This window comes from Onychomys torridus, chromosome 7 (assembly GCF_903995425.1).
Source record: "Onychomys torridus chromosome 7, mOncTor1.1, whole genome shotgun sequence".
Classification (NCBI taxonomy): Eukaryota; Metazoa; Chordata; class Mammalia; order Rodentia; family Cricetidae; genus Onychomys; species Onychomys torridus.
The window spans coordinates 47198737-47222371 of record NC_050449.1 but is presented as its reverse complement, the minus strand read 5'-3'; the positions used below and the strand labels follow the sequence as shown (position 1 = coordinate 47222371).

At 42.9% G+C, this 23635-nt stretch overlaps 1 protein-coding gene across 1 annotated transcript; it reads left to right on the top strand.

Moving 5' to 3' along the window:
- The first annotated feature begins 596 nt into the window (after window positions 1-596).
- Rab39a (RAB39A, member RAS oncogene family) lies at window positions 597-23102 on the top strand. The gene is made up of 2 exons (XM_036193501.1): window positions 597-924; window positions 21375-23102. The coding sequence occupies exons 1-2, from the start codon at window positions 698-700 to the stop codon at window positions 21799-21801; spliced, it is 654 nt and encodes a 217-aa protein (XP_036049394.1). The 5' UTR covers window positions 597-697; the 3' UTR covers window positions 21802-23102.
- Window positions 23103-23635: the final 533 nt, after the last annotated feature.

Below are 23635 nucleotides of genomic sequence, written 5' to 3'. Positions count from 1 at the left end.
AGATTTGTTTCCTTCAGCAGAAAGCCGCCAACTGGACTGTTCTGAAAACTCAGACACCACGAATCCACACATAGAATCACGCTAGCGCCAGGGCGACTTCTGAGATCAGAGTCCTAACGTGAAGAGCCCATCGAGACGCGTGAGCGAGAAAATGACTCTCACTTCCCATTGGCTGAACTTTCAGTTTGGCCCTCTAATACATTTTTCATTGGTTGCTATTGCTGTCACGTCTTTTCGCCACACCCACTTCCTGGTTGGCTTCCAGCAAGGGCAGGACCAGAGTGCGGTACGGTAGTCAGGGGCTCTTCCATTTCCCCCATACACTAGGCCGAGGCTCTTGCCACGCCCCTGTATGCTCGAGGGCACGCCCCCAGACCGTCAGTCTCCACCCCTTATGGTTGGAGCCCCGCCCCCAGCCCGAGATACCGCCTCGGAAAGTGAGATCCCCGCCCCCAGCTCATGATCACACCCCTACCTGCGGGGCCGCCCTCATTTGTGGTCCCGCCCCCATGCTCAAGCCCCGCCCCAGGCGGGACAGGTCCCCGCCCCTTGCCCGCGGACCCGCCCCTCCCTCCCCAGAAGGCGGCGGCCGTAGCCGCAGGAAGATGCTGGAAGCGGCGGGGCGCGCGCCGCAGAGGTGCTGAAGGGACAGTTCCCGCGGCAGAACTTGCCCCTGAGCGCGTGGGGCACGGAAGCGATGGAGACTATCTGGATCTACCAGTTCCGCCTCATCGTGATCGGGGACTCCACGGTGGGCAAGTCGTGCCTCCTGCACCGCTTCACCCAGGGCCGCTTCCCAGGGCTGCGCTCCCCCGCCTGCGACCCCACGGTTGGCGTCGACTTCTTCTCGCGCCTGCTGGAGATTGAGCCGGGCAAGAGGATCAAGCTGCAGCTCTGGGACACGGCGGGGCAGGAGCGCTTCAGGTAGGGAGGCACCCGCTACGAGCTCTCGAAAGTGCTCGCGCTCGGTGCTCGCTTCCCCTTCGCCCCTCCCCTTCCAGGGGCTACTTCCTCCTCCGCAGTTTCTCCTTTCTTTAGCGCGGATTCCTGCGCCCCCTTTCTGTCTCCTTTCCCGTCCGAACCAGGGTCGCCCAGTCTTCCCCAGCGCTATCTGCTCCTCTAGGCATGTGGGTCCCTTTAGCTCCCCCGCTGCCTTCACCCCAAACTCGACTTCGCACACACGCTTTGACTTAACGACCTTCCTCCTAGAGTCCCGTCTTCAGCCTTGACCAAGCCTCTTTCGGGCCGGGAGACATGCCAAGTGGGGTTCCCTGGTCTGTGATACATCTTTAGTTCTCAGCAAGCAGAACTCCAGCCGGGGTTATGGCCTGGGCTCCCTTGGAACGGTTCACAGCGAGATGCATGCGGTAATTGGTTTGAACGTCTGACAGCACCAAGTGCGGTCATCAGAAAATACTGGGCCATGCCCCTCGGGAGTAGGTCCTGGAAAACCACTAAATGCAACATCGGAGTCACTGACACAACTGAGGGTGTGTGTGTTTGTGTTTAAAGGGTGGAGTTGCCTTTAAAAGTTTGTCATCTTTGGGGCTCTGACGTGAGAAAGATAATATTGAGGTCTGTCTGCAACTTTCCCCTTATTTCATTGATCCGTACTTAACGTTCCAGCGAGATAACAAGAGAAAATACTTTTCTAAATTGTACAAAGACGACTGACGTTACAGCAATAAAAAGTAAATGAAACTGAATTCCTTGGATATTTGAGACCAAATCACATTTAAAGCGTATTTCCAGTTTCTGGGTCCGAAGAGTACTTTATTTTAGAGGAAGGTAAGGAACTGGTAATGTACTGTTTTGTTCCTTAAAAAAATCACATGATCAATTGGACCTCTTGTAGGCAAGCGTTTTTAGTCTCTCAGCAAGAACTCTGCTTGTGAAATAAAGAACTCCATTAAGGAACTTCCCAAACATGGCTTCCTCTCACTCCCAACCACCATTCATTCCAAATGAATGCAGCCGACATCTGTAGAGTGTCCAACATTGAAATTTTTGGTTTCCATTCTTGAGTCTGACACTGATTCGTGGAGATAGTAAGGGAACTAACTGCCTTGCTTGTTTGTAGTTTTCTTACTTTTGTGTGTGAAGTACAGAAATGGTAAGGCCAGCTTTCAGAGGTGTTAAGATTTTGTTTAGAATTCCATGAAGACATTTTTGTTCCCTTTTCTTTTTTTTCTTTTCTTTTTTTTTCTTTCTTTTTTTTTTTTTTCTTCTTTTTTTTGAGACAGAGTTTCTCTGTGTAGCTTTGTGCCTTTCTTGGAACTCACTTGGTTGCCCAGGCTGGCCTCAAACTCACAGAGATCCGCCTGGCTCTGCCTCCCGAGTGCTGGGATTAAAGGCATGTGCCACCACCGCCCGCTTGTTCCCTTTTCAATCAGCCTCCTTTGATTGAAACAGTTTTTAAAACTTGTGTAAAATGAAGATATCTTCATGATTTCTAAGATTCCTTCCGATTCAACTACTCTTGAGATCAGTTATAGATTCTTCTATTTGTGGTCTTAGTCAGGGTTAAACTTTGAGGTATTTCAAGGTCAGAAAAAAAAAAAAACATTTACTGAGAGTGCTTGCTCTGCCCTTTAAAAGTAGTAAGATCTTCCTGTTTTTATTTACTTAAAAGTAATTCCTCTACCTATTGACAGGAAAATAAAGGATAATTAATCTATTAGAATGTAAAGACCTTGCTAAAGACAGTGTTGTAATGCCTTTGTGAAGAATGTAAATAGCAATTCATTTTATATGTACATTATTAAAACCATCCAGTAACTGCCCCATAATATGCAAGAACAGTAGAGAATGTTTACAATGAGTCATACTTTGTTTTGTTTGGCTCTTTACCAATGATATATTCATAAATACATATCTCAGTAGCGACCTACAATACTTGTCTTTCTAGCATTTAGCAGAATGCTTCATCATAAAACTGCATTCAAAACAATTACTGTTAAATCATCCCACATCTTCTAGAAAATGCAGATATTTATTCTGAATCATGGATCTCTTGGCACCTTTTATTACATTCAAGGGTACTTGGAGATATATGCCTGTCATTACAATCATACCCTGAGGAATTTGTGGGAAATATTGTATTAGGTTTATTGGTGATTAGACATAAAGCAAAAAAGGAGCTTACCTCAGAGGGCTCATGGTGTAGTTTGAAAGCATCAAGAAATGTATTACAGAACAGTGAAATGACCAGCTGGTAATTATCATGACTAGTTTTCCGTTCAGTATTTAAATTAGCATTCTAGTGGAATTTAACTACTTGCAAAACAAAAAGGGACAAGAGCAGCTGGACATGGTGACACTTGTCTGCCATTCAAAGGTTGAAACAGGAGGATCTTGTGTAGCCAGCCCAGGCTACACAACCAGACGCTCTCAAAAGGGCATATACAAGCCTTTAATGCCAGCATTTGGGGTCTTTGTTTTATTCTGGTTTTTCGAGACAGCGTTTCTCTGTAGCTTTGGGTGCCTGTCCTGGATCTCGATCTGTAGACCAGGCTGGCCTCGAACTCACAGAGATCCGCCTGGCTCTGCCTCCCAAGTGCCAAGATTAAAGGCATGTGCCACCACTGCCTGACTTTTTTTGGTTTGTTTTTGGTTTGTTTTGTTTTTTCTTTTTCTTTTTTTTTTTTTAAAAGATTTATTTATTTATTATGTATACAGTGTTCTGCCTACATGCATGCTTGCAGGCCAGAAGAGGGCACCAGATCTCATTACAGATGGTTGTGAGCCACCATGTGGTTGCTGAGAATTAAACTCTGGAAGAACAGCCAGTGCTCTTAACCTCTGAGCCATCTCTCCAGCCCTTTGTTTTGTTTTTTCAAGACAGGGTTTCTCTGTATAGCTTTGGATCCTATCCTGGAACTCACTCTGTAGCCCGGGCTGGCCTCAAACTGACAGCCTCTGCCTCCAGAGTACTGGGATTAAAGGCATGTACCACCACCACCGGGCTAATGCCAGCATTAGGGAAGCAGAGGTAAACGAGCCTCTGAGTTCTAAGCCAGTCTTGTCTACATAGAGAGTTGGTGTTGTTTTGTTTGTTTGTTTGTTTGTTTGCTTGTTTGTTTTAAAAAAAAAAAAAAAAGGAGACAGAGGCAAGTGGATCTCCGTAAGTTTGAGGCCAGCCTGGTCTACAGAATGAGTTCCAGGACAGGCTCCAAAGCTACAGAGAAACCCCGTGGTGGGGAGGGGAAGAGTTGTGGGCCAACTGAGTGCTACATAGTGAGATCCTGTCTAAAGAATAAAAAGTAAAATCATGGGAAATTGATTTGGTTTATACAATACTTAGGATTCCATGAAGAACCCTAGTTCATGTGTTTAGGAAGTGGGGAAGGAGAGTCTAGGATTGTGAATGTTAGACAAGAACTAGCAATTACCTCTTTTTATAATTTTTAATTGTGGTGGGGAAAGTTTAGCGGTAAAAGAAATAAAAACAATGTTTAATGCCATGTCTGAGACTCTCTCTCTCTCTCTCTCTCTCTCTCTCTCTCTCTCTCTCTCTTTCTCTCTCTCTCTCTCTCCTCTCACTTGCTCTGGGAGCCCCCTATATAGACCAGGCTGGCCTTGAACTCAGAAGGCCAGCTGCCTCTGCCTCCCAAGGGCTGGGACTGAAGGTGTGTGCCACCATACCAGGGGCCATACAGTGTTAGTAAGTTTATAGGAAGGGTTAAAAATATGAAAGGTGTTAAGCAGAAAAATATAAATTTTGACGTTTTTATATAAAATGCATTTATGAAATATAAAATGCTATGGTCTGTCTTCTTCTGTTGACACCACCAGTTTCAACCAGCTCCACCAGTGTAATTGGTAAGAGGTGTCGGGATTTCTAAAAGGGGGTCTATAGCGTAAAGTCATTTGGGTCATTGGATACATTATCCTTGGGAGGGATCAAGTAATTTCTCGTGGAGGGTCTGCAAGATAGCTCCGTGGGTAAACCTGGTAAACTAAGTTTAATTCCTGGGATCCACATGGTATAAAGAAAGCATTGACTCTTATACATTGTCCTCTGACTTCTGTGTGTGTACTGTGGTGCCCCCTACCCCCATAAATAAATTCATGAAATAAAATTTTAAAGGAAAAATTTAAGGTAGAGCGTTTTAAAAAGTAATTTCTCATGGAACTCCAATTAGTTTTGTGAAAGTAAGTTCTTACAAAAGAATGAGCCCAGCCCCTCCCAGCTTTCTGGCACCTTGTCTGGCTATATGATGTCTTCCTCTCAAACATGCTGCCACCAGGATGTCACCTACCTGCCAAGGGGGCCCTCACCAAACCTAGTGTCAAGCTGTTTGGACTCTCAGCCTCCAAAACTGAACTAGACGCACAATTTCCCTTTCTACTGTATCCAGCCTCAGGTATTCTGTCAGAGTAGCAGAAAGTGGTCTAAACTATAAAATGAAAAAAGCATGGTAGCAATACTGCGTACACACAGACCATGAGACTTCCAGATTTCAAACCACATTTGGTCATTTTTTCCCCCATATTGTCTGACCTTTGGGTAGTACAATTATAGCCACTTATTATAATGCTCGGAGAATGGTGCCTGCCTCCGTGCTCTCAAGATAAGCTCTGTAGAACACTCATCTCCTGTGAGTCTTTTTGAAGGATGACTTGCATAATTACATGTGTTTAGAAATCTCTAACCATAGAACATCCCCTTAAAACACCTTATCAAAGCCTCTAAGAAGCAAGGCATGATGGTATATGCCTGTGACCTAAACACCTGGGAAGCAGAGGCAGGATTGTAAGTTTGAAGCCAGCATAGGCTACATAGCAAGATTTTGTCTCAAACTACCAAGGACTAAAGCTACATGTAGCTCAGTGGCAGAGTACTTGTTTACTATTCCCAAGACCCTAGGTTCGATCCCAGCACTGAAGGAAGAAAGCTGCAAAGAAATATTGCAGCAAAGAAATGTGTTTAACTTTGATTAAATTAACAGACTTACTTGGGTGATTTCCAAAATACCCAATTAGGGATAACTGGTGTGCAAGGAGTATGCTTTAGGAAAGGCTTCTTTGATAAGCTGCTTTCATCTTTTTCAGATTTGAAGCCATAGTGGACCTACATGAATGAGTTAGCTGGCTAGTTAATTTAGCAAAAGGCTTCAGGCTGTAAGGCTGTGAGTTAACTCCAGGGCCCCTCCTGTCTGCCTCAGTGTTGAGGTTACAGTGCACGCTGCCACGCCTGGCTTTTCTACACAGGTGCTGGGACCCACACAGGTCCTCATACTTGCAGAGCAAGTGCTTTACCCACTGAACCATTTCCCCACCCTCCTTTTCTGATTCTTTAGCCCCTCCCAATGGATCCCTTTGTACAGGGTTTAGTGTGATATGGAGTCATGTAGATACGGTCGAAGTATAGCTTCAAATATAGATGCTGCCTCAGATATACAAAGTGAAGTAAGTGGGGGGCCTGGAGAGATGGCTCAGTGGTTAAGAGCACTGGCTGTTCTTCCAGAGGACCTGGGTTCAATTCCCAGCACCCACATGGCAGCTCACAACTCCAGTTCCAGGGAATCTGGCACCTTCATACCAAGGCACATAAATAAATTATTTAAAAAAACAAAACAAAGTGTAGTAAGTGACCCAAACTGAAACCAAGAAGTGAGACCAAGAGAGAATGCTGTAAAGGGGAGTTAGGTGTTCCTAAAAACTTACCTAGCTGGACTGGACCGCAGTGGACTCTTGGGAGGCAGAGGCAGGCAGATCTCTGTTTCTGTGAGTTAGAGACCAGCCTGGTCTACAAAGCAAGTTCCAGGACAGCCAGGACTGTTACACAGAGAAATCCTGTCTTGAGGGGAAAAAAAATTTCCCTAGCTGGAGGCAGAGGCAGATCTCTGTGAGTTCAAGGCCAGCCTGGTCTACAGAGCGAGATTCAGGACAGGCACCAAAACTACACAGAGAAACTCTGTCTCGAAAAACCAAGACATTATGAAGAAAGATTATAGATTCTCAAATTATAGGTATTACCCGCCACTTTTCCTTGAAATAATTTTCAATGTGCTATTAATAGGTGTCACTAGAGAAAAGTCTTCCTTATTTTTTACTAAACTAAATTTACACAATTTTATTGAAAAATGGTCTCATGAAATCCAGGCTGGCTCAAACTCACTTTGTACTTATTCCTTTAAAACTGAACTCCTGATCCCCCTGTCTCCACTTATCAAATGCCATTTTCTAAGTAATATAATTAATGTATATAGAATCTTTGACTTGCCCAAGATCTTATAGCTCGTAGCAGGTTTTCATAAGAACTCAGTTCTCACCGGGCAGTGGTGGCACACACCTTAAATCCTAGCCCTTGGGAGGCAGAGGCTGGTGGATCTCTGTGAGTCAAGGCCAGTCTGGTCTACAGAGCAAGTTGCAGGACAGAAACTCTATCTAGAAAAACAAAACAAAAATAAATAACTAAATAAAACCTCGGTTCTCTTGATTTTATTTATTTTTATTTCACGTGTATGTATGCCTGTGTACCACATGTATGTAATGCCTGTGGAGTCCAGAAGAGAGCATCAGATGCCCTGGGATTGGAGTTACAGATGGTTATGAGTCAACATGTGGGTGCTTGAAATTGAACATGGGTCTTCTGGAAGAGCAGCCAGTGCTCTTTACCTCTGAGCCATCTCTCCAGCCCGCTAGATCTCTTAACTTTGTGTCTAGTGCTCTTTCTATGACCAATGTATGGTTGAAGCAAACTGTATTGGCACGCACAGTTTCTATCCTGGAAAATCTTTGTTTCCAAACAACGTAACACCCATCCCAGTGGACCCAAATTAATAGCCATCCAAACCATGGCTTTACTACTGCTATCTGCAAGAAACCAAGAGGAAAACTGTTTTACATAGTGGTTGCAATATCAAAATGAAAACATACCTGTGGCATCAGTGAATGATAGCCTTCCCCTCTGTGCAGCCCTTGCTGACTGCACTGCTACACTTAATAATAATAATGGTAATAGTAATAAGCACTTACATCAAAGTGAGAGTAAGTTCTCTCCTTCCACCATATGGGTCCCAAGGATTGAACTCAAGTCATCAGGGTTTGATGGCAAGACCCTATTCCTGCTGAGCCCTCTTACTGGCCACCCTGATTCTGAAGTGTTCTGTCTGTTTAGATAAGGGGAGGTCTTGAGAACACATCTGGGTGTGGCTCTTGAAGTCTCATAAGTACTATGAGATACCTTTTCAGTCCTTAGATGCTACCTTCCCCCAGCCCCCAACCCCAAGAAGGAATGCTTTACTTGTGGGAAGTCCCATTAGTTCAATGGATTTGGAAATCAAAACAGTAGTTTTAGAAATAGGCTGGAAGAATGAAAGGATAAATGGTGAGTGTGATACATTTCAGAACATGAAGTCATAGGACACAAAGCAATACAAACAATGTAGCAGGCTTTCTCAGATCACCAGCCCCCAAATCATGACACGGAAATTTATTGTTAGATTTGAATGCTCAGCCTTATCTATGCTTGTCCCACTAGCTCTTATAACTTAATTTAACCTGTTTCTCATCATCTACTCTTTTCCTTGGGCTTTTTACCTTTCTTTCCTTCTGTGTGTCCTGCTTTCCCACTTCTTCCATGGCTGGCCAGCTGGCCCTGGACGTCTTCCTCTCTTTCTCCCTGTTCTCTCTCTTTTTCTTCTTTCCAGCCTAGATTCCTCCTCCTCTTTATTCTCTCTGCCCACCAGCCCCACCTGTCCTTCTACTGCCTGGCTATTGGCCATTCAGCTTTTTATTAGATCAATCAGGTGCCTTAGGCAGGCAAGGTAAAACAGCAAACACATTTCTACATAATCAAATAAATATAAATGCAGCATAAACAAATATAGCACATCTTTACATAGTTAAAGTAATATTCCACAACATAAACAAATGTAACACATCTTTACATAGTTAAAGTAATATTTCACAACAGAAAGAGCCACATGGGAGTAGACTGTAGATGCAGAAATGATAGGAGAAGTCTAAGCCAAGAACATTTATTCTTTACTTATATTGGGTAGTATTTAATTATCTCTGATTAATCCCTTTTATTATATGAAAAGTAAAGTAATGTTGAGAAGCTGGACATTACTCTTCTGCAAAAAAAAAAAAAAAAAAAAAAATACCAGAAAGCACTGGCTGGGTAGATGGCTCAGTGGATAAAGTGCTTTGCTGTTCAAGAATAAGGACCTGAGTTCAGATCCCAGCACTCATGTAAAATGGCATGTATTTGTTTGTTTGTGCAGGGTCTTAGCACATAGCCAAGGCTAGCTTTGAACTCGTGATCCTCCTGCCTCAGCCTCTCAGTCTTGGGATTATAGCCATACACCACCATGACTAGCTCTGTGGATCTTTTTTTTTTTTTTTAAAGATTTATTTATTTATTATATATACAGTGTAATGTCTGCATGTGTCCTTGCAGGCTGGAAGAGGGCACCAGATCTCATTACAGATGGTTGTGAGCCACCATGTGGTTGCTGGGAATTGAACTAGCGACCTCCGGAAGAACAGCCAGTGTTCTTAACCACTGAGCCATCTGTCCAGCCCTGTGGACCTTATTTTATAATTGGGGTAGGGGGTTGAGATATAATCAAATAAGCTGAAAAAATGATAGAGAATGTCAGAACGTATTAACTGCTATGGAGAAAAAGAGCAAAAACAGCAAATAGAGTATTGGTTGGGGATGGCAAGAAGCACTGCCGCCGTGGAGGATGTGTCATGAAAGGGAGATAAAAGATGTCCACTGGGGAGCTGACTGACATTTCAAAAGGAAAATGGGCTCCATTAGTCCCTTGTTATTTCTTGGAGCCTCTGTAACCACAGCCTGATTTGTTTTAATGGGAGGAAGCTGGAATTACTAATGTTTGGGTGAAGAAAGACTATCCTAGGTTCACAGTGTCAGAATCCTCAGCAAGGACAGGGACTGAGTCTTGATAAAATGAGAGGGGAGACTCGCTGTGAGTGCCTAACGTCATCCTGAGGGCCAGCATCACCAGGCAAAAGAAGCAGGAGAGTGAAGTATTCCCACTAGGGCAGTGGAAGAGAGGCTAATGCATTTGTGGGCTACTAGCTGCCAACAGTCTTCAGCATCAAAGCCCTGCTGTCTTTGAATACCTATTTTACAGTTGGCAAAGCCGCAAGAAGGGCCTTTCCAGGGGGAGCATCTGACTCATTTAACCCAAGCCAGCAGGTGCCCAGGATTTTAAAGGGTCCGATGCCCATCTAGCAAAGTTTATGATGACATGTAAACACTATATATCTTACCACTTACACTTAAATATTTAGATAATGTCACTGCTATAATTCCTGAGCACCCCAGGGCCTTCGGAGTGTTAACCTCCAAATAGCAACATTATCTTGTTTTCAGTGCCTGCCAGAAAACTAGGTGGCTGCCTGAGATATCATGTGTATTTCTTTAGAACCTCAATAATTATTCTTTGTGCCAAAAGACTCCAAATTCCCCACAGCACTTTGCTCCCAGTCACCACGTTAAGCACACGTTAAGCACGTCTTTGTAAATGCAAGTGGGCTCCAAGGCTGCTAGCAAACACTTGTGTATATATTATCTCTGGGAGAATAAAAAAGAAAAAATTCAACAGCTGAAACATTTTATGTAGCCATGCTGGACATGGTGGCGTACACCTATAATCCCAGTACTCAGAAGGCTAAGGCTAACTATGAGTTTGAGGCTAGACTGGCTATTCAGTAAGATCTTGGAAAGAGACAAAGAGACAGAGCTGTTGGACAGAGAATGCATGATTCCACTATTAGAAGCATTTAACTTGTCAAACCTAAAAAGGCAGGGACTAGAATGATGGTTCTATAGAATAGATATTTAGATACTTGAAGATCTAAGCAACATTGTCCTTAAACTTAATGGTACTGTACTATACACTTAAAAATTAAAGAGGTGTGACGACTCAAGTCTGAGATGTCCCCCAAAGCTCATATAGTTGCCAGTCGATGAGTTTGGGAGAAGTGACTGACTCCTGACCTAACTGATAGATTAATTCCCAATGGTGTCATGATATGATAGCAATGTGAAGAGCTGAAGAAGGGTTGGGAAACATCACTGAAAGATATGCCTTGTCCCTGGAATGAGAATGTTCTTCCTCTCTGTCTGTGTCCCTCTGCCTATCACTTTCCTCTCCCTCTCTATCCCTACATCCCTCCCCCTCTCTTCACTTTCTCCATCCCTACCACCCTCAGGTGAGCAGTTCTGCTCACACACCCTGACTGCCATGATGCTTTTCCTTGTCACAGGGGACTTTGTAGTTAAGAGTTTTCCTTCCTGGCCCAGTCAGGACAAATTTCTCTCACCCGCCAGGCCCATAGACTCTCAGAGCCAACCAAGTAAACACACAGAAACTTACATTGTTTACAAACTGTTTGGCTGTGGCAGGCTTCTTGTTATCTACTTCTTCTGTCTTAAATTAACCCATTTCTATTAGTTTATACTTTGCCACATGGCTTGTGGCTTACCAGTGTCTTTACATGTTGCGTCTCATGCGTCTCATGGCGGCGGCTGGCGGTGTCTCTCTCCAGCTTTCTACTTCCCAGAATCCTCTTCTCTCTTGTCCCGCCTATACTTCCTGCCTAGCCACTGGCCAAACAGCATTTTATTTGTACAGAACGATATCCACAGCACTTCCCCTTTTCTTTTTTTTTTTTAAGGAAGGTTTTAACTTTTACATAGTAAAATTACATATAACAAAACAATTATCAAGCAAGAATTATAGTTACATTATTAACGAAGATATACTATCTATCTTATATTTGTGAGTCCAAGGTTTTATATCTAATTTATCTTTTATCATAACTGAGAAAATTATAACTATCTAGTCTTCAACCACATCAAAGACCTCAGAAGGATATAATATTACCTGAGAACCGGGAGAAGGATGCAAGCATTTTTCAGGAGTCTTGCAAGAGTAGACAGAGACAGCTGGCAGCCTGGACAGTCACCTAATGTTCCTTTGTAAAGTTGGGGCATTTGTCTTCAGCCCACAGGGCTAGCTAGAGTCTCTCGGTCACTTCTCTCAGTGTCCTGTGGAATGTCTGGCAGTTTCCTCTGCGAAGCAGGAACCTGAAGGACCATTTTGTCAAGCAAAGTTTAGTGGTCACCTTTCTATGGGTCCTGCATGTCCAGTCGATCAAGCAGTCCAGGCAAGAACAGTTTCTTGCCCAAATGGCTATTTTTGTCAAGGTGAAGATAAGATATGAAGTGTCTTCAATGCCCATCCTCCTCTCTGAAGTAAATTGGTGCTGCCAGGAGCAGACATGTCTCACTGTCCAGAAAGTCAAAAATTTAAAAGTATTTTAAATGCCATATTCTGTAGGTCTTTGAAGTATTTGAAGATTACCTATCTATCTGAAATATCTCTATGTATATCTAGAAGACTTAACTAACATGGCTACGAGTATGATTATCATAGATGACTTATCATTAATCTATTTTTAATTATCCATTTTAATTTAAAATGAGCTATACAAACATAATACCTTAAACAGGATTAGAAATATGCACACAGAGTCTGTATCAATAAACTAAAGTCTATACCAATGTAAAACATTTTAAACAAATTGTTGCTCTTTAGAAGTAAGTTCCTTAATCTACCCTTTTATCCTATTATATCTATATCCTATCCCCTTTTCTTCGTTAGAAAGAGATTGCATTTATAATCAACCCGATTTAAATAAAAATATTGGTTTTTCTCTGTCCCACACCAGAGGGCTCTTCTGATTTGGGACACAAGAATCTCTTAACCTTTTCTTTTAGCAGTATGTCTTGGTTTAGAGAAGGAGTGAGCCAATTCCATCTCCAAACCAGCTTGATAATTTTGGGAATGTGGGTGTAGTTTTTCTTACTACTTCCTGCTGGAGGGGGGCGCTGTATCTTAGGGGGACACAAAGAAAATTTTAGGATTATGGAGTAGTCCATTAGGGTGAACTCTGAGCCAGTTGCCTTGAAACCATTCTGGATGTCGGATCATCTGGGCCACTGTGTCATCGGAGACCTTTCAGGTGGTCTTGGCTGATCAAACCTGCTGTATCTTAATCTGGAACAAATCCACAACCTCTGGCTTTCTGTGGAAACAAAAGCAGAGACTCTTTTCCAAAGCAACATATCCTTATATCTAAATTTTGAAGTCAAGGTACCTTTAAAATTTACATATTTGTTTAACTCAACAGCTTTTACAATCAAATCTTTTTTTTGTAGTTAAAAATCCCAGAGACAACACAAACCAGATTCTCTGTGTAATATCCATCTTTGTAAGACTGAAACGCCGCTGTGGCTGCTGGCTCCGCCCACCTCAGCTTCCCAACATGGCGGTGGTACAGTTTACCGCCAGCTCTGGGTCTGGAGCCATGTGTACCATCAACTATCAGAAGCAGCTCTATCAAAGCAGTGCATAGCCCAGAAACTTTTTTTTTTTTCCTGCCTGGCCACTGGCCAATCAGAACTTTATTTACACAGAGCAATATCCACAGCAGGACTTTGGGCAGAAACCTCTGAAACTGTGAGCGAAAATAAATATTTTTCCCCTTAAATTGCTTTTCTCTTGTGTTTGTCATCGTGACAAATAGTCTGACTGACTAACATGGAGGAAGATCTCTTGCCAGTCTTCATTTCTCTATAATTTATTAGATTTGTTTTTTGGTAATACAAACAAAATTGTACATGTTTATAGGGTGCCGTGACATTTTGATATACATATTTGTTGTCTAATGTTTAAATATTATTACATTAATTTACTTCAGACAACCCACAAAATCTTTTCTGTAGGCTTTAAAAAATATATACAGTACATTATCATTATCAGTGGCCATGTAATTTTTTTTATTAAATCTTCACTTTGTTGTTTTGTTTTGTTTGTTTTGGTTTTGGTTTTTTCAAAACAGGGTTTATCTGTTTAGTCCTTGCTGTCTTGGAACTTGCTCTGTAGACCAGACTGGCCTCGAACAGAGATCCGCCTGCCTCTGCCTCCCAAGGGCTGGGATTAAAGATGTATGCCGCCACCACCTGGCCCGAACCTTCACTTTATAAAACCATGTTGGAAGTTATGAAGTATTTGTGACCTTGATTTCTAGCATTTTTCTGAGACAAAGTCTGTGCAAATTTCCTTGATCAGATATGTCCTGGACACCCTGGATAAAAATATCTTAAGAATCCTCATAAAAAGTTAAATTTGCTCAGATCTCTTTTGAGGCTGCCTTGATGGTCTAGGATAAGATAGTTCCTAAACTGGAAAACCAAGTTTAGAAGAAGCAGTAGATCTAGCCCATGAGCTTTGAGCAGTAAGAGCCACAGAAAGGAAGCCTGTAGTCCTCACATGATGGTGCTACCCCTTTCCTGCCTGTTCAGCCACTGCATGGACACTTCAAGGAGCCAGTTGGCAGCCTAGACTAATTCAGTAGAAGCATTACAGTGTTCTCTAGTGAAAGCATTCCCCCTCTGACTGCAAAAGCTTATTTATCAGCAAATTTAAAGGGATTAAAAGCATCCAAAATATTTAGTGACTCAGGAGCTCAACATGGTGACTCATAATCCCAGTTCTTGGGAGGACATGGCAGAAGTTCAAGACCTAGAGGGTGGGCTACAGTGTGAGTCACTAGCAGAAAACAGAGGAAATTTGAAAAAAAAAAAAAAAAAAAAAAGATTTAGTGACTCATTATAGGCAATAGAGAAAGGCTTCATCCCCAACCTTCATCCATTACTTCCCACAGAACAACTGTGACTCACGGAGAAAACACCCACCTTCTACTACTCATTCGTTTAGGATGTGTGCATTCTGAAGAATCATGTCAAAACCTTGCAAGGTGACATCTGGATGTGGCACATCTAAATCCTCATGAGCCATTCCACAGTTGTACAGGACTAGCTGCCTCTCGATGATAGTGGCAAACTCTTGGAATCCCGTGGTTGACATCAGCCCGTTTCCCATCGTCACCATGATTAATTGAATACTTTAATTGGTGCCCTATATATAATACCACGGCAAAGAATGAGGCATTCTGTGGTTTTATGGATCATTACTTAGATGTCCTGATTCCAGAGTAAATCCTCTACAGTGAGAACATCCAACTTCTCACATCGGTAGTTGCTGGAGATGTGGACAGCAAACAGTAGCCATCCCAGCCAACCTGAGTAAAGGGGAGACCCTTGGGCCCTGCCTCAGCTCTCATGACCACTCTGCATTCAAACTAGAGAGCAAAGCTTCACCTACGATGACAGGACAGGCTGTTTTGTTTTGCTAATTGTCAGAATTCCTGTCCTTTGGGTAGGCTCTCATGTAAGCTACAAGAGTTTGTTACTGTTTACTACATGTTCATCAGCACGCCCCTCAAACCTCTTTATAAGCAGATGGTAGGTAGGCTTTGTTTTAGTTTCCATGACAGACCCTTCGCCAGTGCTAATGAATTGTTGTGGGTCTTGAGCCACATCTATCCTCTAGGAAAAGGAGACAGGGAGTTGTACCACCAGAAGCTTTCTAAATGGGAACATTTCCCTTTTCTACTTAGCTTTAAGTTCTCCAAAGAGTGGAGCTGACTGGTGCTGGCTCTCGCTCTCTCTCTCTCTCTCTCTCTCTCTCTCTCTCTCTCTCTGTGTGTGTGTGTGTGTGTGTGTGTGTGTGTGTGTGTGTGTGTGTGTGTGTGTTTGGGGTGGGGGGTTACGGAGCTCAAGCCTGGTGCATCAAAGAATATCCTGCTCACACTGAGTATTCAAGTCTCGCAGTCATCTGGTGTTCTATAGATGAGCATTTAGTCTCTTTCAAAGCCAGGTTTGTGAGCCAAGAACTGTTTTCCAAAGTATAACAGCCTTTGATGAAGAGCATGCCTCTGTTCCAAAATGTCACTCCTATAATTATCCACTGGAGTCTTCCCTGGGCTTAATTGAACATTTCAGTCTTGTGTGTACACTACCATTAGATCTGATGGCCTAAGTGGCCAAGTTGCTTGTGTTATATCGTAGAGCGGTGCTTTTCAACCTCCCTAGTGCTGTGGCCCTTTAAAATAGTTCCTCATGTTGTGGTGACCCCCAACCATACAATTATTTCCATTGCTACTTTATAACTGTAATTTTGCTGGTATGAAATATAATGTAAATATCTATGTTTTCAGATGCTCTTAGGCAACCACTGTGAAAACTTATTTGACCCCCTCAAGGAGTGTCGAACCACAGTTTGAGAACCGTTAGCATAGACCAATCAAAGGTACTTTCTTTAGTCCTGTTAAATCTGCTACTTTTTGGTTCTCACACTTATGGGTCTGAGAAGTACACTATACTATATAAATTTCCTCTAAGATTAAGAAAAATCCATCTTTTTTGTGCAACAGGGGCATAAGATATATAACTACAACTACAAGGTGGTATACCAGCCTGGTGACCTAAGTTTAATCCCAGATCCCATATAAAGGTAGAAGGAAAGAACTGAATCCATGAGTCTGTGCTCTGGCCTCACAGCATGCACCATGCACAGACAATAGTAATGATGGTAATTATTAATAAATTGTAAAGATAAGGGGGTTGGGGATTTAGCTCAGTGGTAGAGTGATTGCCTAGCAAGCGCCAGGCCCTGGGTTCGGTCCTCAGCTCTGGAAAAAAAAAAAAAAAGACAAAAAATTAAAGATAGGATCTCACTATGTGTTTCTGGCTGGCCCTGGACTCACAGATAGCTGCCTGCCAGTGCTTGAGTGGTATCATTAAAAGCGCACACACCACCATGCCCAATTAATTAATTTTAAAAGTCATTACAATTGCCAGGCAGTGGTGGCACACACCTTTAATCCCAGCACTTGGAAGGCAGAGGCAGGCAGATCTTTGTGAGTTCAAGGCCAGTTCTAGGCTACAGAGCTAGATCCAGGACAGGCACCAAAGCTACACAGAGAAACCTTGTCTCAAAAAAACAACCAACCAACCAACAAACAAAAGACACTACAACTCACTTTCTTTGGTTTCATTAACATGTCTCTAGCTTAAAAGTCACCACCAAGAAACTTCACTGAGAGCGCTAACTACTGTGTGTAAATCAGCCTCTCCAGTACTGATAGCAAATGCTCTTATGTAGCAAACATGAGGCCCAACTTTGGTGAAATTATTAAGGCCACTCCACGTAGTTAAAAGGGAGGCTTATTTTGTGGGGTACTTACAAATGAGGGGGTAGGTTACAGGGTCTGGCAAGGGTATAGCACAATCCGGCGTTGTTCTCTGGAGAACTCTGCTCGGTCTACCTCCAGCGTCCAGAGTCCAGGAACCAAGAGAGTGAGTTCTTCCCGATCCTTCGTCTTCCGCTTCCTCCTCTGCCCCGCCTTGTGGGCGTGACCATTACCAAAGCCTCAATGGGGGTTGGAACTTCCAGGCCAATGCTGGGATGGCTACCCACTACACCCAACTGCTGAGAGATGAAATAGACAACCTTTTTCTACTGCTTTTATCTCTGTGCTCTGGCTTCATTATTCTGTCATGTCTCTGTTTCAGCTGTGCTGGTCACCCTGACCAGATTATCCATTCATTCATTCAGACACTGGGTGATCATTCTGTACTACGCACTTGAAGAGCACTGAGTATTTGGCGGTAAACAAAACAGACATGACCCTTCTTGCCTCTCAAAGTTAGCAGGCCTATAGCATAGATACAAAAAGTAGGAAGGAGGGGTAAAGGATACTGTACTTAAGTGCCACCGGTTCCTTGGCACTGTTGAGTGCCCACTTGGGATTGGTTATAATTAATTCATAGCGACTTCAATTGATGTATCACTGGACCATATCCTCAGCCCAAATTTGCAGGTAAAATTTTTTTACGTTTATTTATTTGAGGGTGTGGGACAAGTACACGCCAAAGGACAGCCTGTAGGAGGAACTTCTTCCCTTCCTCTGTGTGGGTCCTGAGACTGAACTCAGGTCATCATGCGTGGCAACAAGCACCTCCATGCATTGAACTGTCTCACTGGGTCCCCAATCTAGGCTGTGAGAGATGAGGAAATCTTAAAAACAGGTGCTGTTGAACAGTCCACCAGAGTGGATGCTGATATCAGCAGAACAGTAGGACTTGAGACAGAGATAGCCAAGTACTAAAATCTCCAGGCTGTGGAGAATGGCCCAGAGCTGACAGATGCCAGCAGATGGCTTCAGTCTCAAAGGAGCAGAGGGCTTGTTTACAGTGGGATTGGAGGGGATAATGTGGGGGTGGGGGGCGTGTGTGAGGCCAAGCCAGAGGAGATGCCTCTGAAGGTGAGTGAGATTGTGTCACCTTCAAACTGGGAAAGATCAGCAGGCTTCTTTTACATTCAAAAGCAGTGGGGCTGAGGACATAGCTCAGTGGCAGAGTGAGTGCACATTTATGGATTAGGCCTTGGATTTAATCCTCAACCCCAAAAGATATAAAGACAAACAAAACCTGGATCTTCCCTTTGGGTTCTGTATCCCCCACGGCCCCCCCTCCATGCCCCCTTGCATTCTGGTCAGAGAATAGTCTCACAACTAATAATTCCCCCTCTAACATTCAAAATTAAGATTTTCTCTTGAAAATATGCAAATTTCTAGAAAACACGGTGTTTTCTACAATGTAAGGCATGCTTCTGTGTATATACATATGTGTGTGTATACACACACACACACACACATATGTGCAAACATTTCAACACTGAATTTTCCTTTTTGGGTGGTAACTCATTTTTTTTTTATTTGTAAACATAAATATTCACTGAAATAACATAATTCTAAATATCTTGATGATTGAATGAAGTCATGGGTTAATGTGTTTGTATTATATCCTAGTAATGTGAGAGATCCATTCCTCTTCTTTTTTAAACATTTTTTGAGATTAATATAATTCCACCATTTCCCCTTCCCTTTCCTCTCTCCAAGCCCTCTATGTAACCCCTGACCTTACTCTCTTTCAAACTCAAGGTCTTTTTTTTCTTTAATATTTTTGTTGCTGTGCTGTGTGTGTTTGTGTGTGTCCCTAAATCTATAAATACAACCTGCTCAGTCCATGTAAAGTTACTTGTGGTTTTCCCTGGGGAAGCCCATGTCTCCCACTCTCAGCATTCCTTAGTTTCCTGAAATTCTTTGTCTAGGGTTGAACATTAGCTTTCCCCCTTCACATCAGCATGTCTGTTGGTATGGTCCTTGTTCAGGCTCTGTTAATTACGTATCCTTGTGTCTGCATGTGCGTATGTATATTTGAATGCAGTTGCCCTGAAAGGGTAAAGACTTCTGATTCCCTTGGAACTGGAGTTACAGGCAGTTGTGAGCCAACATGGGTACTGCAAATCTAACTTAGGTCCTCAGAGAACAGCACACACTTGTAACCACTGAGCTGTCTCCCAAGTTCCCATACCCCGGTAAAATCTTAAAAAACTTGCACTAAGTAATCTTCTCAACATTGAATTCTCGACCACAAAAGTCTTGTCTTTAAAAAAAGCAGGTACAACGTTGGGTCACTGAACTACTGTAGCTTTAGGAATGAAGGTAGTGTGGTGGGCACAAGGGTCCGGGCCGTCCCGCTGTCCCTTCCCAGAGGTCTTTGTACCTTGGACAAGTAGATGAGTTTAGTGTAGAGCATTAACAACTTGGATTCTGACACTTGGGAGCTCCTTGGCATTCAGCACTTCCCCTTGCACTTTTGACTAGTATAGATAGTCCTGTATAGCAAAGGTTTGGTGATACCTAGAACTTGCCAGCCAACAGATGTAAGACACATGTATAAAACATGCTTGACCTTCAAGGAACCATGGATTGAGCTAGAGACCTACATATCTTTTGTAAAACAGCGGGAGAGAGACCTTGGTGGGGTGAAGCCTAGGGGCCCCACAGCTGGGTGAGAAAGAGACAAGCCATGCGACACTGCAGGTGGTGGTCACGGAGGATGGGAGCCTCGGGGACAGACACGCCATGCAGTTGGCACTCACAGGGAAAGTTTCAAAGTTTTATTAAGGGAAAGAGAGAGGGGGAAGAGAGAAAGCGGGTGAGGGCTGAGGAGAGAAGGAGAAGAGGAAGAGAAGAAGGAAGAGAGGAAGTGAGGAGGTGCAGAGTGACCTGGTGGGAAGAGAGAAAAGAAGATTGGTAGGGAGAGGGGAGAGACTGGCGGGGGGGGGGGTGTCTTTTCTCTTTCTCTTAAAGAGGACTTTACCTAGGATGACATTGTCAGGACTCTGGGTGGGCTAAGGTATTGCCCACTTATTGGCTGGGTCCCCAAGGGGCGGCTCTGAATGCTAACAATATCCAGTCAGCACATTATTTGAGATTATTGGGATTATTTGAGAAAGGACTCGGTGATGGGGAAGGCTTCTCAGGTGATACCTTTCTTCAACTATTGGGGGAGAAATAGGAGTGTGGAAGACAGAGAAAGGATAAATGACATCCAGGTAAGAAAAGATAAAATGAACGCGCATCAGATTTCTCTCCTAAGCTGTTACAACAGAACCTCACTGAACTGCAGGCCAGGAAAGTCATCAAGTCTGCCTCACTGTATGACCCTTACACCCTCTCCATTTGTTTGTTTTGTGTTTGGAGTTGTTTCTGACTGTCTCAAATATCCCAGGCTGGCCTCAATCTCATTATGTCAGCAAAGAAGACTTGTGTGTGTGTGTGTGTGTGTGTGTGTGTGTGTGTGTGTGTGTGCGTGCGCGCGCGCGCCCAAGCACATGTGTGTAGTGAGTGTGGAGGCCTGAAGTCAATCTCAGGAATGTTTCTCTTTCATTGTCTACCTTGTTTTTTGAGACCAGTCTCTCACTGGCCTAGAACTCACCAAGTGTACTAGCTGTCTGGACAGCAGCCCCAGGGGTCTGCCTGTCTCTGCCTCCTCAGTGCGAGGATTACAATTTTGAGCCACCACACCAGACTTTTTCCATGAGTTCTAAGGACCAAATGCAGGTCTTCATGTTTGCATAGCAAGTCTTTTTCCGACTGAGTTAGCTTCTCAGTCCAACCTTGAACATTCTCTTCCCTTCACCTCCTGTGTGAGGGGATTACAGGGGTGTGCCACCATATAGGTCTTATCTGGTACTAGGGATTGAACTCGGGGCTTCCTGCATGCTAAGCACTCTACTGACTTACATCCCTAGTCCTCTATCTGTTTGTAACCCAATTTTGTAATAACTCTTCTATCAAATACTTAAAAATAAAGCCCCATAAATCACTGCAAGATGATATACTGCCAAAGTTCTTATGTGTCTAAGAAATGCAGCTTCAATATTCTGTTCATATATGAAATGGGCCTATGTGTTAACCTCAGATATGTTTGTTCACCTAAGATTCTTCATATTGGATTTTTAAATTCTATTTAAATGACATTAAGTTGTCTTCAAATTTGATTTTGGTGTCTCATTATTCAGAGGAGAAAAGAGCACTGTCCTTACACAACCTTCTTTATTTTTCAGATCCATAACTCGATCCTATTACCGCAACTCCGTTGGTGGATTTCTAGTATTTGACATTACTAACCGACGGTCTTTTGAACATGTGAAAGACTGGCTAGAAGAAGCGAAAATGCACGTACAGCCTTTTCATATCATATTCCTGCTGGTGGGACATAAATGTGATTTAGCTTCACAACGCCAGGTGTCAAGGGAAGAAGCTGAGAAACTGTCAACAGACTGTGGAATGAAGTACATAGAAACCTCAGCAAAAGATGCTACAAATGTTGAGGAGTCCTTCACAATCTTGACCAGAGACATATATGAACTGATTAAGAAGGGAGAGATTTGTATTCAGGATGGCTGGGAAGGGGTTAAAAGTGGTTTTGTTCCAAATACTGTGCATTCTTCTGAGGAAGCTGTAAAGCCCAGGAGAGAGTGCTTCTGCTGACTTCCACATGCCAAAGAACTATCGCGGACAGGCTATGACGCTCCTGGATAAGTCACCATGTACAGCAGAACGACATCTACAAAATATCAGGACCCACCATCGCACCATCGTTGGCTGTCCGATATAGGGCTCTATGCTCACTAGTTACGCGCTAACAGCTAGGGGAGTCGGCTGAGTTAGGAGGAAAAGCAGGCAACTCATCCTGAAACCAGTGTCTACAAGATTACATCCATTCTCACTTTCTTAGCATATAGCAGACCTTAGTGTCCAGATATGTCAGCATTATCCATCTTTCTTGACAGTTGAAAATGGATTTTTTTTTTTGTATACACGTAGTCCGGCTGAAAATAAATGTATCAGGATTATATTCTCCTGAGTTAATTAGTATTAAATGTACAGTGCACTGGAAGGGCCAGCAAGATGACTCAGTGAGTGAAGAAGCTTGCCACCACATCTGTAGACTTGAGTTTGATCTCTGGAACCCCTGTGGTGGAAGGAAAGAACCCACTTCCCTTGAAGTTCTCTCCTGACCTCAATATACACGCTGTCCTGTCATACATATGTACACACAAATCCACGAGTGAGTGCAGGGACACACACCAAATAATGTGGAAAATGCACAAGGTACACCTTGCAGGCTGCGGCCATAGCTCAGTGGCAGAATGTTTCCTTAGTTTCTGAAAAATCTAGGTTCAATCCCCAGCATCAAAAGCGGGGGCAGGGGAGGGAAGTACTCGTCAGCAGTCTCAGATGTACAGACCAGGACTAAAATATAAATTTCCTTTTCAAAGTACCAGGTTTGCAATTCTTAGAACATAATAAAATAAGTTTTATATTCCTTTTTGTTCCTGGGCTTATTCACTTACAATTATTGTAAGATTCACTGGAATCTTCACTTTTGATAAGGTATGCAAATGTTCAAAGGAGATATTTTAGCAAATATTCACAGGAAACAAACAAACAAAAAAAATCCCTCAGTAGCAAATACTTTGATGTTCTAGTAGACTGCCAAAATTTAGCCAGGAAAAACAAAAACAAATTTAGCCAAGAAAAAAAAATAGTGACATTTTCAAAGGAAAAAAAATGTAGTTTACCTTGAACTATTGTCAAAATTATCAATATGCATACCTAGTATTTTTTTCAGATTTCCAAATTATCCTATTTCCAGGGAAAGAAAAGTGGAGAAGATGTTCTGAACAAGAAAAATGGTATTAGCCACTCAATTTAGCATTCACATTTCATTTTACAATCTCATTAACAGAAGGGCAGATAAAATACTCAGTTAAGTAAATAAAATGATGTTCAAGTTCAATTTTTAAAAAACTAGTATTATTATTTTTTTCTTTTTTGTAGACAGTTTTGATACATAGCTCAAACCCACTTGCCCCAGTCCCCCAAGTGCTGGGTATGTACCACCAGCCCAGCTCCTTAAGTTTTTGGCATGGAGGTTGAGACAGGGTTTCACTCTGGTAGACCTTGTTGGCCTCAAACTTGACACATAGACTAGGCTGGATTTGAAGTCAGAGATCTGCCTGCCTCTGCCTCTGAGTGCTGGGATAAAAGGCATGCAGCTTATCATGCCTAATTTTTAATTACTGCTTGGACATGGGTGGAAGGGACATTTTGATCACAGTGTTAAATATTTTATAACATCTATCCTATGCTATAAATCACAGAGGGGTATCTAATTACCCAGTGAAATTGCCTTTTTGAGATTATAAGAGTCTTAAGCTCAAACCATGGTGACTTCATTTGTCTGAAAACCAAAATGGCATAGTGTAAACAATATTAAGCAAGAAGTCAGGGAATGTAGCTCTGAGCTTGCCTTTGCTGT

Coding starts and splice junctions, on each gene's coding strand:
- Rab39a (XM_036193501.1), top strand. CDS start 698: ATGGAGACTATCTGGATCTACCAGTTCCGCCTCATCGTGATCGGGGAC. Junction 925..21,374: donor GCGGGGCAGGAGCGCTTCAG/GTAGGGAGGCAC, acceptor TTTATTTTTCAG/ATCCATAACTCGATCCTATT.